At 55.4% G+C, this 17512-nt stretch overlaps 2 protein-coding genes across 2 annotated transcripts in view; one reads left to right on the top strand and one right to left on the bottom strand.

The window, feature by feature from the left end:
• Nucleotides 1-931: 931 nt before the first annotated feature.
• Nucleotides 932-5719, top strand: Ubald2 (UBA like domain containing 2). Its single transcript, XM_021213347.1, has 3 exons — nucleotides 932-1266; nucleotides 1401-1463; nucleotides 4625-5719. The coding sequence occupies exons 1-3, from the start codon at nucleotides 1147-1149 to the stop codon at nucleotides 4934-4936; spliced, it is 495 nt and encodes a 164-aa protein (XP_021069006.1). The 5' UTR covers nucleotides 932-1146; the 3' UTR covers nucleotides 4937-5719.
• A 2203-nt stretch (nucleotides 5720-7922) lies between these two features.
• Qrich2 (glutamine rich 2) overlaps nucleotides 7923-17512 on the bottom strand; it is a 26932-nt gene continuing 17342 nt past the window's right edge. Inside the window, exons 12-23 of the mRNA XM_021213741.2 lie at nucleotides 14848-15102; nucleotides 13881-14003; nucleotides 13712-13786; nucleotides 13393-13557; nucleotides 13108-13229; nucleotides 12572-12637; nucleotides 12224-12325; nucleotides 11586-11786; nucleotides 11144-11279; nucleotides 10404-10491; nucleotides 9487-9687; nucleotides 7923-8144 (exon numbers count right to left, since the gene is read on the bottom strand). Coding sequence (XP_021069400.2) covers nucleotides 7945-8144; nucleotides 9487-9687; nucleotides 10404-10491; nucleotides 11144-11279; nucleotides 11586-11786; nucleotides 12224-12325; nucleotides 12572-12637; nucleotides 13108-13229; nucleotides 13393-13557; nucleotides 13712-13786; nucleotides 13881-14003; nucleotides 14848-15102 — 1734 coding nt within the window. The 3' untranslated portion in view covers nucleotides 7923-7944. The remainder of the gene's footprint in view (nucleotides 8145-9486; nucleotides 9688-10403; nucleotides 10492-11143; nucleotides 11280-11585; nucleotides 11787-12223; nucleotides 12326-12571; nucleotides 12638-13107; nucleotides 13230-13392; nucleotides 13558-13711; nucleotides 13787-13880; nucleotides 14004-14847; nucleotides 15103-17512) is intronic.

Consider the following 17512-nt stretch of genomic DNA (forward strand, 5'->3'; position numbering starts at 1 on the left):
GGCATGGGCCATCCCTTGTGCATGTGTGTGTCTCTTTGGAGACAGAATTTTTCTTTTTTTCAAAGATTTATTTATTAAATCTTAAGTACACTGTAGCTAACTTCAGACACACCAGAAGAGGGCATCAGATTTCATGTGGTTGCTGGGGATTGAACTCAGGACCTCTGGAAGAGCAGTCAATGCCCTTAACCGCTGAGCCATCTCTCCAGCCCCCAGAGTTTTTCTATGTAGCCCTGGCTGGCTGTCCGGGAACTAACTCACTATGTAGGCAAGGTTGGCCTCGAACTCAGAGCTATCGGAATGCCTCTACCTCCCACTGAGCTGAAATTAAAACCATGCGGTCACTACGCCTGGTTCATTTGTTGTTGTTTGGTTGGTTTTGTTTTGTTTTGTTTTATGGTGTTAAGAAATTGAACCCAGGATCTGACTCCGCGCTGTTTCAAAAGTTTTCTTTTTTTAAGAGAGAGGCTGTTTAGAAGCTATTTAAAATTTAAATACTCTTGAGAGTCGAGTAGCTGCGAAGGTTCTGTGTTTTCTATTTTGATCGTTCTGTTTCTCGAGATGACCACATCTTTCAGAGGAAATGAGTCAAAGGCACTCCGTCTTGCTTTTCCAGCTGAGCATGTTCAGTTTCAATGAAGTAATGAATGAACTTGGCCAGCACCACCCCCACGCCTACAACAGCAAACACTGACGACCTCCACCAATCAGAGCGCGGTTAGGGTTTTCGAGTTGAGTTCAAACCGGCCTACGGTAGGCCAATCAGCGCATCACGCCCCGCCTCCCGATGCCGGTCCCAGCCAACCACCAACCCGGAGGAGCCAAAACACGGAGGCCGGCCAATGCCGGGGCGCCCCCGCGGCACCGACTCCGCCAATGGGCGCGGCCAGGCGAGGAGAGAAACAGAGCGGCCGGGCCCGCCGCAGGATTCGAATCGAACGTCCGTGTGGGAGCCGGCGGCTGGCCGGGCTGCGCGTGGGCCAATCAGCGGCGTCGGCTCGCGGCCCCCGAACGTTGGGCCCGGCGGCCCCGCCCCGCGCTGTTGTTTGCGGCGTCGGCGCGGCCGCGCGAGCCGAACCACAACATTCGCCGGGCGGCGGCGGCGGCGGAGCTGCGAGCCTGAGCCCGGGGCGGCCGCCCAGCGCCATGTCGGTGAACACGGACGAGCTGCGGCACCAGGTCATGATCAACCAGTTCGTGCTGGCCGCGGGCTGCGCGGCCGACCAGGCGCAGCAGCTGCTGCAAGCGGCGCACTGGCAGTTCGAGGTGTGCACCGGGTCGGGGCCGGGAGCGCGCGTGGGAGCCGGGGGCCCGCGTGCGGGGGGCCGCGGGAGCCGCGGCGGGGTGGCCGGGGCGGCCAGGCCTCGCTCACGCCGCCGCGTCCCGTATTTTGTCCGCAGACCGCCCTAAGCACGTTCTTTCAAGAAAGCAACATTCCCAACAGCCACCACCACCCGCAGATGGTAAGTGTCCCCCAGGGCCGCGGAGGGGGCGCTCGGTGCGGCAGGGTCGCTGTCAGCCGCGCCGGTGACAGCCATGTTGCCGGGGAGCGGCGCGCCGCGAATGTAAACAAAGAGCCAAAATGTCTTCCAGGAAAGAGCGCTCCCAGGCCGGCGCTGGCTCGCCCAACTTTGGGACCCGCCTCCAGGCTCCTGGATCGGGGCCTGAGGCCCTGCGCTGGGCGCTGTGCCCTGGGTGTAAGGGCCCTGGTGTTGGGGAGGTGGGGGTGGAAGGAAGGGAAGACGGCTCCCAGCAGGATGTTGAGATTCTGATAGCAGAGGATGGGGAAGGGGCTCAAGGATAACCAGACCTCTGGGGACTTCGGGGAGGTGGGGGACTGAGGGATTTGTGTCTTGATGCAAAACACACACACACACACACACACACACACGACTGAGGTAGGGATTTGTGTCGATGCAACACACAGCCATACACACACACACACACACACACACACACGGCCGGCCACCCACCCACCCAGTGCTGCAGGAAGCAGGGGAAGGATAGATCCACCCTGGCTCCGGAAGTCCAACTCTACCCACAAAGGTAGGCTGGCCCTTCCATAGCCTCCAGGGAACATAATCTTTATGGAGGATATACAGATTTATGTACCTAAGATGAGGCCAAGAATTTCTTTTAATCTCAGTATGTTAAGAAACAAACAGTCCAGGAAACGGTTCCTTGAGACTGGATTGGTCTTCTTCCAGCTTGGGTCCAGGCTAGAGCCTTTGCCCTCTGGCCAGTGGGTACCCTGTTTTCCTGAGGCCAGGCACATCCCTTCTCCGCTCCAACTCCTAGTTAGCTATTAGCTCCAAACGTGTAGGAGGGCCTGAGCCCACATTATTCCGCAGGAGATCTGCCATTGGACTTTTTTGGCTTTTTTTTACTTGGGTGTCCTTGTCCCCAGGAGACAGACTACATGTGGGTCTCCTGCTGTGTCTTGTTCTCCGCACTGTTGTCTTCTGACCAAAGTGAGGTGGGGAGTGGAGGGGAGTCTGCCTCCATTTAAACTAGCTCTCAACATTTGGAGTAAGAAGGGAAAATGAATGGTGCTGTAGGCCCTGGCCACTGCGGCCCAAGCTCTTAGGAAATTCAGGTGGGATTCATCGTGCCCCACTGTGAAGTCTGCCATCCAGACTTCTCGCTTCCTAGAGCTGGGAGTATTCTGCCTTCATCCCTGCTCCGTGTCTTCCTGTGCACAAGACCACTCAGAAAAGCACAGACATGCTGAAGGGCCTGGAAGGAGGAAGCAGCAGGCCCCAGCTTGAACTGGATGCCCTCCCCTCCCCCACCTTTGCCAATCTGTGTGTGTGTGTGTGTGTGTGTGTGTGTGAGAGAGAGAGAGAGAGAGAGAGAGAGAGAGAGAGAGAGAGAGAGAGAGAATATCTGTGTCTGTTAGTGCCTGTGAGTCTGTGCTCTCCTAGGAAGCTTCCCTTGGGAGACAGCCGGTTTTGTAACGCAGACGTTATAATCAGTGCACCCTGGAGGGACCTGTGCTGGAGGCTCCACCAGCACAGTAGGGAGCAGCAACCCTGTTCTGAGAGTCAGTCCAGTTTTTAAGACAAAGTAATTAGAAAACTTAAATAAAAACATTGAACCCAGCACATGGGAGGTTGAGGCAGCAGGATAGCTGTGAACTCTAGGTCAGCCTGGGCTATCTAGCTGCATACCATCTCAGATAAATATTTTATATGAAGACAAGTCAGCACAAAGTGGTGATAACTGGTGAAAGATTGTCCCGCAGATTGCCAGCCACAGTTGGAAGGCTGTCACAGATGATAAGGGTCCTCAGTTGTACAAGGGGAGGGGCAAGAAGGTATTTGTAGGGAGAGGGGAAACGGCCATGACAGGGACACAGAATTACTTGAGATTATAGGAAGGGCTTTAGGAAATGGAGTTCAAGCCTTGAACTCCAAAGCAGAGAGGCCTGGAGACCAGTCTGAGCTTCCCTGGGCAGGTGGGCCCAGGCCCCTTTAACCCGTTCTCTGGAGAAGAGCCCTTGCCTCTCTGACTTGGTTGACTGGGGAAGTCGGTCGGTCACGATGCTCTGATGCAACTGGCCTCCACCCGCAACCCCCCATTCATTGTTTCCTGCTGCCGAGAAGTCATGGGGGTGGGCAGGGAATCATGAGGGGAGGAGGGAAGTGTCTGGGTGGGGCCAGACCTGCCTAAGGCCAAAGGCCTTCCCTTCGGAGCAGACAATGGTCAGAGTCCCCTAAGAGCTGATGTGGCACAGCCTCAGTGAGCAGGGGTGGGGTGGGGGGGTCCCTGCCCCAGGCTCTGGCTTTGCTTTAACTAGAGTGATAAAGCTTTAGCATCCTGTCCTGTGTCTCAGCACCCCACCCCCAGTGCCCTGTGCCTTGGGGAGGAGCCAGTGCTGCTAAAATTAGGAGAAGTTGAAAGGACTCCCTGGCCTCCTGAGGGAGAAGAGGCTTTGAGGTCAGAACTAGCTCATGTAGGTCCTGGGCTCTGACCCACCTGTCTCCTAGGAGTGTGCTGCTGGCATCTGGGGCTGGCATGGCTGCTGCATGGCTAGATTAGGAGCCCAGACCTGAGAAGGCACTTAACCCTGGCTACAGCTAGGCGCAGGCTTCAGCGCCTGGACCTGGACACCTGTCTTGGGTGCATGTTCAACTGCGACTGACCCTTGGGCATCAGCCTCCTCCTCCGTTACAGAAAGAAAAACTGAGCTAACCAGATCCGCATGTCAGAAATGCTGAGTGGAGGGAGCCAGGGGCCAAGCCCTGTCGGCTGAATGGAAGCTCTAAGAAAGTGCAGCTTTTCTAAGGCTCTGCAAAGGGAGGAGACCCTGCGTCTAACGCCCTGGGGACATCTAAGGGTAGATTGTGGAGAAAGCCAGCTGGCTCCCCCAAGCCAGGAAAGGAGCTGGGCAGCAGTGTCCTGGACTGCCCCTTGTCCTTTCAGGACGACACCCTAGCTTTGAGTTGGAATTAACCATTGATGTCTCCTGGGCAGTGAGCACACTCGGTTTTGCTCTTCCTTGTCCTCACTGGCCCCGGGGAAGATGGGTGTTTTGAGTCCTATTGAAGTTACCTGTGGGCAAGAGGCACCAGGATCCTGCCCGCCCTGCAGCCTCATCTACACCTCTCTTCTCTTCCTGCAGATGTGTACCCCCAGCAACACCCCTGCTACACCACCCAACTTCCCTGATGCGCTGGTCATGTTCTCCAAGCTTCGAACCTCTGAGGGCCTGCAGAGCAGCAGCAGCAGCCCCATGGCAGCCGTGGCCTGCTCCCCCCCTGCAAACTTCAGCCCCTTCTGGGCTGCATCCCCACCCAATCACCAGGTGCCCTGGATCCCGCCCTCTTCCCCCAACACCTTCCATCTCCACTGCCCACAGCCCACGTGGCCCCCCGGAGCATCGCAGGGGGGCGCCCCTCAGAAAGCCATGGCAGCCATGGATGGCCAGAGATGAGACTGGACGCCACTGGGCTGGAGCAGGGGGCAGTCCAGGGTTGTGGGGACACAGACGAGGGCTGGGAGGGGGGAACGCAAGAGGGCGGGGGGTTTCTTCACGATCGCACTGGAAGATTTTATAAGAGTTTTGTGGGTGGGGGGGACAGTAAACGTCCTGAGCCACTTGGGCTCTTCAGGAGTTTCTCTTAGGGAAAGTTTTTTTTTTTCCTCTTTTTAATATATAACTATAATATATATGAATATAAATTTAGCTAATGTTTGTGAGTGGGGCCTGCACATGTGTTCCTGTCAGAGGCAAGGCTCACAGTTCTTGCCAGCACCTCTTTCTCTGCCCAATTGAGGGGAACAAAAGGGTGTTCACAGATGGAGCGAATGGAGCGAACTTGCAGCCGGGTGGCTGAGCTGCTCCGTGAGAAGGCGTGCCAGCCATTAGGAAGCCCCACCACCAAAGGAGGTGGTCCCAGGAGGGTTCTCAGAATCATGGACTTTTCTACCCTGTTACTGGTAGACAATTTTCATCTCTGCTGGTGGTGGCCTCTTGTTGACTCTGAAACTTGTCACCCTGTCACCAGCTAGGTGTGAAGACGTGGCTGCCCTCTGATGTGGGTACTTCTGCCCCGTCTCTGACTGTCCTACAGGCTCCCAGTCTCTGTGTGTGTGTCCAGGCCAGAGGACCACCACCCAGGAGAGAGACTGCCTTTGGATTGAGTTCCCAAATTAAAGTCATCGCACCAGGGTGCAATTTTAATTTAAAAACTTAAAAGACTTTTCTAACTTCCCTGGTTTGTGGTGTTTTTGTTTTTGCTTTGGTGGGGGAAGTCAATGGGGTCCCTGGCTGCGGGCAGGGCATTGTCATTGGGCATTTCCTAGTGAGGATGCACTGCCAGCCATGTTAGGTGGTAGTGGCAGTTTGAGCCAGTAGCTCTTAGCCTCCCACAGGATGTCAAGTGGGCAACCCATCCGCAGTGAGCTCCTGGAGGCCTTCCTGACTTGGCTCCAGTGGAGCTAAATCTCTCCTGCCCCTCAACTCTGAGGAGCCAAACAGAACTGAATGGGGAAGACAGGAGCCAAAGTGAAATGAAACTTACAGGCCCCAGCTAGGAGCCCCTCCCCCCCACGCACACACACACCTCGGGTGGAGCACAGCAGTGGGCCCAGCTACCTTCTATTGTATGTGACACATGGCTGGACTTGGAGCTGGGTCTGTCCTTTCGGTTTTGTTTCCTAGTTGCAACCCCCTGGGCCTCCTCACAGACTCGCCCCTGCCCACCTGTGCTTTCCCAGGCTGGGAGGGGAATTCCCTGCCAAGTATGTGGGTGGCCAGGCAGGGGCTGCCGGCACCCGGGCGAGGGTCCATCCAGAAGTACCAGCTTTGGGGAAGGGTGGGGCAGCTATGCCCAGGTATGGAATGGTGGAGCTGGCCTAGCTGAGGGAATGTGGATCCTGTCCCATCTGAGGCAGGGAGACTGAGCTGACCTGACATGTCACTGCCAGGGAGGGACCAGTGTGGGAGACATTGGGGCTGGGGCAGGCCCTGACTCTGCCCTTAGATCCAGAGGCAAGCTCAGTAGTCTAGAGATGCCTACAGGGGGTTGTAGTCAGGCCACCTTTTCCATGCAGTCACAAGTGTGACCACAGGAGACTGAGGAGAGAAAGAGTGACCTCATTCTCTAGGAGCAGCCTCCACCCTGGGGCACCCCTCAAACCCTTTGCCCACGGTAAGAAACCTGTTTCTTGGCTGTTTCCTGCCGCACTTTCCTGTGTGATTTTTGTCGCCCCCTTTCTCGCACCTCAAGGTGAACATCTTGCCCCAGATGCTTTCCCATGTGAGAGAGGGGGGTGTGGAAACTGGTGTGGGGGTTGCCCCATCTCCCACTCCGCACACCTCAATCCAGAGGTGGGAATAGCAACTGCTTTATTTTGAGACCGGTTCTTGCTGCGTAGCCCAGGCTGGCCTTGAGTAGTGTGATTCAGGGTTTCTTGGACCACAAGTTGGGTCAGGCTCTCTTGTGGACCACTAAGATCTGTCCGGAGGCCCTAGATTAAGATGGGGCTAGGTAGCAGTGGTACTGGGGACTCTCAGCTGACCAGACCCTGAACCTGAAGAATCCTGGATAGCGAGTGAGCACAGGCATGGAGCGAGCATACTGGGCTGAGAGTCACCTTGGGAATAGACCATACAGTCGGCTTCCCAGGGCTGAGCCAGGCCTGCTCTCTATCTCAAGGCAGCCATGTACCAAGCCCCTCCACCAGGGCTGGCTTTGAAGCTGCCATTTGTAGCAGCTGGTGCAAGGGGACTGTAGGACACGACTTCCAAATGCAGGGTTGGAGTGGAAACCTTCTGGCAGTGTGTTTGTGCTTCTGGCTGGAAGCCCAGTTTGGAGCAGGAGCTACCCCAAACCTACGACCAGGAAGCAAGTGGCAGTGGCCCCTCGCCTCCAAGTAGAACTGGTACACAGACACCGTGGATCCCAGCCTACCCAGAGTGCCCCAGACCAGGCCTTCGGACTGTCAGATAGCCACTGATTAGACCAGGCCCTCCCCGTCCCTAGGCTCCCAGAACCAGGCCTGAAGTCTTCCCCAGCTATTCTCCCTGCCCTGGGTGCAGCATCCCCACCTCCCTGCGCACATGTATCCTCTCCACAGCTTGGTGGCGCTTAAGCCTTAGCTCTCCATAAACCAGACCTGCCTTCCAGGGAATAGTCTGCCCTTCAGATGAGGAGGCCTAGAAACCCAGAGTTGCTCAGCCAACAGCAGGTACCTACCTTCTTGGGTTGGGTTTGTTTGTTTTGAGTCAGGATTTCTCTGTATAGCCCTGGCTGTCCCTGAACTCACTCTGTAGACCAGGCTGGCTTCGAACTCAGAAATCTGCCTGACTCTGCCAAGTTTTGGGGTTAAAAGCGTGAGCCACCACTGCCTGGCGACCTTGTTCTTGAGGCAGGACATCAAGAGATTCCTTGGCACCCAACTCCTTTTTTATAACATTTATTTAAATAATGCCTCTGTTCAGTGAGCAGTGGTGGACCGTGGTCCCCGGGTGGGCTCCTCCAGCCCCTCCCCGGGAGGCACGTCAATGTGCATGTTCAGCCCGGATTGGCTACCCTGCAGACTGGCCATGTCTGTAGGGATGGATGAGTGGCTCAAGTTCGACTGCAGGAGACGCCCCTCAGAGGAGACTGGTCGGTCTTTCTTTTGCCCTGAAGGAACTGCAAGACAGGAGGGGCTCAGCTTGCGCTGTCTGGTTCCCCCACACACACCATACCCACCAGGGTTCACTCTAGCTTGCTCAAGGCCCACGCAAGTTAGTTGTGAACCCCATTAGCCTGGCTGTGAGGCCACACAGTACAAGCATTCGTGGGTGCTCCTGAGCAAACACTTAGGGCCCTTCCGTGACCCTTGCAGAAAGAACCTGTCTCATGTATGCCTCCTGTCCTTGTAGGGGCTTATAGAAGCCCAGGAATCTTTCTACATCAGTCTCTCCAGCTCCCATATGGTAAGTATTTCTAGGTAGAAGTCGAAAGCCTGTTAAAAGGAGCAAGGGCCCAGTAGAAATCACAGACACGTGCTCTTATGGCCTGTCCTCCTTGGTTACTGGTGATGACCCTTGAATTCCACCTTGGCCACTTAACTGTTCAACCTCTCAGTGCCTCTGTTCCCTTGGTTGTTCCTGGGGCTAATGTTGATCTCTACACATCAGTGTAGGTGTAGGGTAGGCTGTTGCGTAGACGAAAACTACCTAGGCAGCCTCGATGTACCTTGATGGTATGGCACCACGGGTACCACGGGATCTTCCAAACTCGGGGTTGGAATGGAAATACGTTACAGAGCTCAGAGGTCTAACATACAAAGCTTGGGGGCGATGAGGGGGACAAAGAACAAATGTGTTGTGATCCTTGGGGTCTCCTGCAAGCATTTGCAAAATACCATGCAGGGTTGTCATCAAGCATCCTGCCTCTGGGGGGAGAGCTGATCCTGCACGCAGATACACCCATGACTGATGAGGGGAGAGATCAGTTTAGTCGCCTGGCAGCGTGGGTCCCATCCTCACATTCTAGTCTAGCAAGGACCGTAGGCCTTGTGTGGTGGAACCCAGAGGCCCCTAGCCCCTTGGCCTTTTATCTGATCTCGCTTCTCAGGGAAGACCTGGGACTCTAGGGGCATCCCAGAGCTAGAGGCAGAGAGGGACACCTACAGGCAAGGGACTGGCGGGGGTGGGAGGGAAGGGTTTGGCACATATCCTGGGCTTGTTGTAGCCTGGCTCTTAAAACACTTGTGTCTGAGCAGGGAAGACCTGGCCTGTGGCCAGCGCTGGGTGCATCTCTGTCCCCATGTCTTCTTGTGTGGAGAAGGACAGTAACGGTGTTCCCCTCACAGACCTGGCACACACCAAACATTCAGGAACTGGGTTTTCTGCATTCTCCCTCCAGTCACATCTATGAGCTTCCAGGCCCTTGCTGTCTCTAACCTGGGCAGGAGGAAAGCTGGAGGGCTGTCAGGAAGGAAGGGAAGGCTTGGGGACAGTGTCCAGGCTGCCGAGGAGAAACCTACCTGCATTGCTGTCTGCTAGCATCTGTGCACTCTGAGGCCGCGAGGGTGGCGAGCTCATGTTGCCCATGCTTGGCTGCCTGTGCACGTGGGGCCGGGCATGCTGGGCCTGCTGGGCCTGCTGCAGCTGCTGCAGCTCCTGGAGCTGTTGCAGCTGCTGCAGCTGCTGGAGCTTAGCCTTGTTGTGTTTTGCCACTCCTGGGGCTGAAAGAGCATAAGGAGGGTGGGCACCAGTGGGAGCTGTGGGGAAGATCTTGGGGAACAGGAGCCGGCTGTGGGGAGGACCTTGGGGAACAGGAGCTGGCTGTGGGGAGGACCTTGGGAAACAGGAGCTGGCTGTGGGGAGGAACTTGGGGAATAGGAGCCGGTTGAGGTGGGGTCCTCCACATGCCGAGTTTGTGGCTGTGCCCCCTTTAGAAACTACATTCATCTACATGTCTACCTGCCCTCCCGCCCACTCAGATTCACTGAGGATCTTGTATAGGGTCTGAGTAAGTTCTGTCCAGGACTTGCATTTCAGGAAAGAGAAAATAAGGAAGGCCCAAGGCATGATAGGAACTTCTGGTATGAACTGGAAGTGGGCCTTCGGGAGCTTGGTTTGGGGCTGGAATCAGATAAGCACCCTTTGCTGAGTTTTGGAAAGTCTGTCAAGGTTTGGCTGTATTGTTCCAGGGCACTGAGGCAGAGCTGGGAAACTCAACTGTGGAGGTATGAAGGCCAGCGAGAAAGGACAAGGCCACTACCAAGGGACTGGCCAAGGTCTGGGCGCTGCTCTCCACTAGAAGCAGCCACTTGGCTTCAGGAGGAGAAAGTCCTTAGGGCCCAGTGATCCAAGACATGCCCATACCAGGAGACAGACAACTGTCCTTTGTCACCCAAGTGAGAACCCGGAAGGGACTCAAGGCTGTCTGGACACTCACCATCTTTCCCTAGGATGCCTGGCAACCGTGTATCCATCCGTCCCTTGTAGATGTGTCCATCGAGGCCCAAGATGTCGACCTCATCATGCTAGAGAGGGATGCGCATGTCCATTAGCATTGTAACAGCCTGAGCATCCCCCAGGAAGGCCTGGAGTGCAGACACTGTCAGCCAGCAGTGCTCAGAACCGCCCTGCCTTCCCCTACCTCNCCCCCCCAACCCCATGCCTCACCCCCCCCCCAAACCCTGTGCCTCACCCCCTGGAATGAAGCCTGAGGGAGACTGGCGGCAGGCTTCCCACTGACTTCAAGGCCAGTCGGGAGATATCTAGCTAGTACCAGTCCAGCCAGGACTGTGAATAGCAAGACTCACTCTCAAAAATGACAGGCCCCTGCATGGAGTCTGGTGTGAGGGCAAGATGGAAGGAGGTACTGTGGAATTCTGAAGCCCCGTGGTGGAAGGTGGTAGGGTAGTACCTGGGAATCAGGTGGAAGGATGGCGTCTGCCCAGTGGAGAGCCAGACCTGTAGATCCTAGCTACTCTGGGAGGCCGAGGCTCAAGGATCATGAGTTCAAGGCCTGGCTAAGCAACTTTGGGGAGGTAACTTGGCAGTAAAGAGGTTGCCTAGCAAACCCTGGGACAGCAAGGGAGGGAGGGGAGAAAGAGGGCCAACGGATGGGACTTTAGGTGGTTTTCCAGAGGGGGCATGGCGGGGCTACCCTTTCCATGACTCCTGACAGACCTTCATGGCGATCTGGATCTCTTCCAGTGGAGACAGGTGCTGCGGGCGGTTTCGCCGGTAAGGGTAGGTGAGGGTGTGGCTGCCCCCACAGCGACGGGGTACAGTCGAGTAGGTGTAATCGGCTGTGTCTGCTCCCCTGGGATGTAGACAGACACGGATGGGGGGAGTCACTTTGAGCCACCCAGGAGTATTACCTGGGACAGGCAGGTAAGTAAGCCTGAAGCTACACACAACATGTCACACTGTGTGTGTGTGTGTGTGAGTGTGTGAGTGTGTGTGCGTGCACACTCACAATACACTCTCACCCTTGTTCCCATCCCCAACCCCTTCTGCCACCCCTTTCTGCCACCCCCACACACCCCCCTTGCAATGGACCCTGGGGGCAAGCAGAAGCCAAGCTTGGCCGTCACTGGGGCCTGTGTGTCCCTGGACTCTGTTCTACCGTTTGTAGCACGGGTGGCTGAGGCACTGGGTGTGTAGCAGCTCTCGGATCATCTGGCTGCTGGCCTTCACAGAGCCTCCAAAGTGGATCTGCACCTTCTCGATGTCCATCAGCATCTTGGAGTGCATGCTGTGCAGGCGCCCCACGCTCCTCTCCATCTGTGACACATCGCCCCGAGGGAAGCTGCTGCCCAGCTTCAGGCTGTAAGACCCAGGCGTGAGGAAAGAGGTCAGCCCAGGACCAGGCAGGACCTGGTGTGGTTCGCCCTCACCTAGGTTCCTGTTGTGCAGGAGCCGGTGGTGTGAACTGAACTGGCACTCGGGAATCGACAGAGTCCCATAGCCCTTGACTGAGAGCTGAGGGTCACCTCTAAAAGTCCGGTGAGGGACCAGACTTGCTGGGGAAGGTTTTCCCTAACACAAAAGTCCCCTCCCCCAACAAAATAAGTGCTTAAAATGTAACAACAACAACAACAAACACTAAACAACAAAAACAAATACAAAACAAAACAGGAAGTCAGTTCAGGTCCTCCATGGTGCTTCTGGTCAGAGATGCTCTGGGCCACTCCCAATGTGCACTCTCAAGTCATCTCTGCCCCCCTCCTACCCCTCTCCTGCCCAGGACCCCACTTTCCCTACCTTCTGCTCTGCTGTCGGATCTGCTCTAGTTCAAACACAGTGTAAGGTCGGACGGAACGGTGCCCTGGCATGCTCGAAATTATGGGGGTCATAGAGATGACTCTGGGCAGGGACAGAAGGAAGAGGGAGGGGTGTGTGTGAGAGAGAAATCCCACCCCTCAGCCACCCACTTGCCATGCTCTATGGAACCCCTCATTGTTCAGTATGGGCCCCATAGGAAGGACCAGGGACCAGGGACAGAGATGGACCCAGGACAAGAGGCAAGACGAGTGGGTGTGGGGAGATGCATCCCTGCTTCGAAGCCTTCTCCCTGCCACCAGATGCTGTGGTTGGGGTGTGCCCACTCACTGTCCAGTCACAGTTGTCTCCAAGGGACGGTCACAGGACAAGCAGTGGAAATGAGCCAAGAGCTGCCTGTCAGGATGGGACACAGCCAGTGAGATCCGGAGAGCTTGGCCCCCCTGCAGGACGGGTGGCAAATCCTGCCCTACTTCCTGGGAATTCCTGGTGCTAACCATCCCTTGCAGGCACACATTCTGAACCAGCTAGCCAGCTCAGTAGCGTGTATGTGCCTCTGGTGTCCCCTGGTGGACATGAGTGGGATTTCCCTAGCCAGTTTCCAAAGGGACATCTTGGTTGGAGGTGTCTCTCTGCCCCAGAAATCCAGTGTACCGCAATCTAACCCCAAGAGCCTTGCACCTCCTTTCTGCCTTTCCCCACCACTATTTGAAGGATCTGGCCAAGTTACTCAACTCTAAAATGCAGTCCCTCCACCTGATTAACAGTTCTGGGCAGAATCAGTCATGAACATCTGGGGCCACGCAGCATTCCCCATTGGCTCATCTGGGGCCACGCAGCGTTCCCCATTGCCTTCTGGGCCTCACCTCCGCATGGCAGCTGCCTCGTCAGCCTGGTAGAGTGGAGAGCGCTCTTTGAGCTGCTGCCGAAGTGATTTCCAGCGATCCTCCAGCATCTGCTTCAACGGGTCCAGCTCCAGGCGGTCCAGCTGGGAGATGGACACCAGGTGAGCTCCAGGCAGCAGGTAGATGGGGGTGGGGGTGGGGGTGGGGAGGGAATCTATGCTTGCAGAGAGCGGTGGTGCCCTGATGGCAGGGCCAGGAAGAGCAAGCGAGCAGCCCAACCTGTCCCGCATCTTTTCCAACCCTCACCTTGCTGTCCATCTCCGCCAGGAGTTTATCCAGAAGTTTCTGCCAGTCTTGCTCCTGTCCACTCATCTTGGCCACCAGCTCCTGCATCATGTGGTTCAGCTGTTCTGTTGTAGCATCAAACTGGATCCGGCTCACTTTGGATGCCAGAGCGCTCTTGTCGGCTTTCTGCATGAGAGACCAGCATGAGATGGGGATGCTCCTCTGGCAGCCTGTCCCGTGTCTCCGTGTCTCCGGTTCCCCTCACGTCCCTTGCCCTCCCCACCCCAACTCCTCCACCCCCATTCCTCCCACACTGGCTGGGGAGGGGCCAGAGGCTCACCTCGTCAATCTCCATCTCCAGGTGCTCTCTGTTGGCCTTTTCCTTATCCAGCCTTTCTATCCCCTGATACAGCACCTGGAGGCCCGCGGGACGGGAGAAAGTGGAGAGTCAGCACTGCCGAGAGCGGCAGGGGTGGGTGGGGCCCGGGTGAGCCTCTGCGGCTGCTCACTTCAATGTCTTTCTGCTTCTGCCGATGGTCCTCGATGAGGTTGCTCGTGGTAATGTTGAGCTTCTCACAGTCGCCCTGGACTTGTAGGATGGCACTCTGCACGTGGCCCAGCAGCTCCTCATCCTGCAGCAGTGATGGGGGGGAGGTTTTGGAGGCTGCTGGGGCAACCCATGAAGCAGTCCCATGGGTAGGCTGCCTTTAGAACTTAGAATGTGACCCCCACGCTCAGGAAGATGAGAAGTTCTAGTAAAAATCTGGGCTACCGCGCAAGGCTCTCATGAAAAAGACAAAGCTAGGGCCAGGCAGCTACACATGTGAAGGTACTTGTCGCTAAGCCTGGTGACCTGACTTCAACCCCCGGGACCCACATCATGGAAAGAAAGAAATGACTCCTGCAAGCTGTCCTCTGGCTTCTGCAAGTACGCCATGCAATGTGCGTGTGCGCGGGATGCATGCACGCACACACGCAAAGAAACACATACATGTTAAAATCAAAACCATCACCTGGCATGTGTGCTCACTTCAAACACATTCTGGCTTTCTTCAGAGGCATCCAAGACAGTTGTGTTCTCCTCTGGATGTAGTCACCAATCCCCCCCACACGCTGGTGGACTGGCATCAGTGGCCTTTGGAGTCATCCGAAAGGTGACTGAGGCTCACATGTCCTGTGCTGTCCCATGATCCCCGAGAGGTGAGGTGTGGGCAGCAGTTTGAACCAAATCTCAATTCTTGCATCCAAGAGCAAGATCTGGAGGTGACCCTCAGCCCGGCAGCAAGCCTTCCCTTCAGGGGACGTCTGCAAAGTGTTGGAAACGCTGGCCACTGAGGAGCAGTGTGTCCTGCAGCTGTGCCTGAATCCCCCGTAATAGGCGCTGTGTGTCCCACCCACTGAGTCCATCCTTCCCAGACGCTTGTAACTCCACGCCCAGCCACCCTGTGACAGAGCTGGGCGGGGAGAGAGACTCACCTGGCCCTGAAGCTTGGCCTTCTTGGAGGGTCTGGAGGCAGCGAGGCCACTGACCATGTCCTGTAGCTGCTCATAGCGCTGGACCAGCAGACTGACTTGATGGCTCACATCCAGACTGCAGGCGGGACAGGTGGCCTCGGGGTCAATCTGGCCGGGCACTAGGCCGGCAGTGGACTTGTGTGGGGTGATGCTCATGGACAGCAGCGTGGAGGAGGAGCTCAGCATGCTCTCAATGATGGTTCTGAGCTTGTCCAGCTGCACGCACGAGAGACATGAAGGGCGGGGCAGGGAGGTGGGGTAAGGTCCTGTCTAACCAATGCTGCAGCCTGTTCTGCCTGTTCCCCGCTGTGAGCCAGGCAGTCGCTACCTCCTCAGAGCAGTGCAGAAGACGCTGCGCACAGTACACAGTTGATCTCTACCCAGCACATGGTTTTTCAAGTACCTTTGCTGCCAGCAGGCAGCATTAATGACAAAACCCCTGTGGGAGGGGAGCTCCATGGGGCCAGTGCACACAGCTTCTGTGGCTAAGTCCTGTGCTCTCCCCAGGCTCTGATGGTGCAAGGTTCTTGCAGCACAGGGGGAGAGCAGTGGGCTCACCCAGGTTGTAAGCTCTAACAATGAAGGAATGTGAGAGGTGCAGAGAGAGCTACAGGGGTATCTCTGGGTCTGGAAGGGCAAGAGGAGCTCCTGAAAGACCCACACTCAAGAAACCCATTCTGGCATTGTCAGAATGGGAGGCATAAGTGTGGGTCTGGAAGGGCAAGAGGAGCTCCTGAAAGACCCACACTCAAGAAACCCATTCTGGCATTGTCAGAATGGGAGGCATAAGTGTGGGTCTGGAAGGGCAAGAGGCTTCCAGGGCAAGCCACTCAGCCTGGCCCTCCTGCTTCCCTCTTGTTCCCTATGGTCTTACTTGGTTACCACCAATGATTGTTGGTCCTGGGTGGCCAGTTGGATTCAAGGACAACCAGCCTAAGGATGCCGCCCAGCTTCCAAAAGGGCCATGATAATGTCACACCGTCTGCCAGACAGTCCCTCTAGAGCTTAGGGAAGGCGTTTGAGACAGTGTGAGAGACACACAAGTTGCTGGAGGACAGAAATAGAAGAGAGGCGTGCAGCCGGGAGGGGTGAGGGAGAAAGGCACGCATGAATGAAGTTAGGCCCAAGGAGTCAGTCAAAGGAATGGCCTCCCCCAGACTGCCCTAAACTGGAAGTTTGCTCTCCAGTTGCAGCCCCACACTCAACACATTTCCCTTGTGTGCTGAGCTCACAGGGTCAGCAGCTTGCTAAGGATGGGGTCCTGAGCTAAGGTCCGTGCAGCAGATGGCTGCCAGGTTTGAAAAGGACATAGCGTTCTGTGAGTTAAAACACTCCCCAGAAAAGCTAGGTGTCTCAGTAGAACCTTCAAGGATAAAAAGCAGGTCTCGGAAAAACCAGGACCGGGAGGACATTTCAGAAAGAACAGCCTAAGAAGGCATAAGTATGCTGGGAGAAAGGCAGAAGGCCAGGAGCCAGGATGAGCAGGCGGTGGAACCTGCTGGAAAGGATGCAAGGGTACCCGGGATGGCTATGGAGTGTTTTCGTGGGAGCCTGGGTTCCATCCCAACACTACAGAAAGAACAAACAAACAAACAAAAGAAAGAAAGAAATCAAAAGAGATGGTGGTGGGTGGGGTAGGGCATAGGGTTTCTTTAAAAGTTCATTGTGGTCCTGGGAGGTCCCCCAAGGCTGCCGAGCTCAGAAGTGTACTTTGGGCTGATAATCAAGCTGATAGGTGACCTTTGACTCTCTGAACCTCCTCCTGCCTGTAGAGGGATTTTAGTCCAGCAACATGACTCTCTGACAGGGGGTCATATCCAAAAATATGATCCAGACAGAATGCAAACATGCCCTGGCTGGAATACAAGACATGCCCTTAGTACTAATTAAATTAATAAATAAATTAATAAATAATAAATTAAATTAATTAATTTAATCCCTAACAATGAAGGTAAGGTTTGTTTGTAAAAGGAAGCACCCATGTCTGAAAGTGAAGTCCAATTGAGGGGCAGACAAAGTAATGAATCAAAGATTTGACAGAATGAGTCAGAGATAGGATATGCCCGACTCACAGGAAAACAGCACAGGAAAGAGAAGCTACTGAAGAACAGAGGGGGTGGCAGGGAGACAGGGGTGTGTGTGTGGGTGGATCTGATGCTAAGGTCTTGTTTCCCAATTGGTTCTTGATCTATCAATAGGGATGTCAGGGGTCAATTGTTGGGTGGAAAGAAAGAGGCAGGACTTCCGGTTCCCTGGGGGGGGGGGAGGTGAAGAGATGCAGAGGAGGAAAGGGGTTTTTCTACCATGCTTTGGAGGGACAAAAGGTGAACAGCCATGTGAGATCTAGGGCAGAGCGGCCATAGGCTGCTTCCTCAGGTGGGAGGTTAAAGTGTTGAGCTAGGAGTATTGGGAAGGGCCCACTAGCCAAGGAAAGCTTAGAAGAGCCCAACCATTGAGCCAATAAGGTAGGTTAAAATTGAACAATGTGTGTGTGTGTATGTGTGTGTGTGTGTGTGTGTGTCTGTGTGTCTGTGTGTGTCTGTGTTTTTTATCCAAGGATCTAATATTCTCTGGGCAAGGGTTGGTAAGCATGGCCTGTTCCCAGAGCTTAAAGCAGGGTAGCAAA

The sequence above is a fragment of the Mus pahari genome, chromosome 14, assembly GCF_900095145.1.
Source record: "Mus pahari chromosome 14, PAHARI_EIJ_v1.1, whole genome shotgun sequence".
NCBI classification, from domain to species: domain Eukaryota; kingdom Metazoa; phylum Chordata; class Mammalia; order Rodentia; family Muridae; genus Mus; species Mus pahari.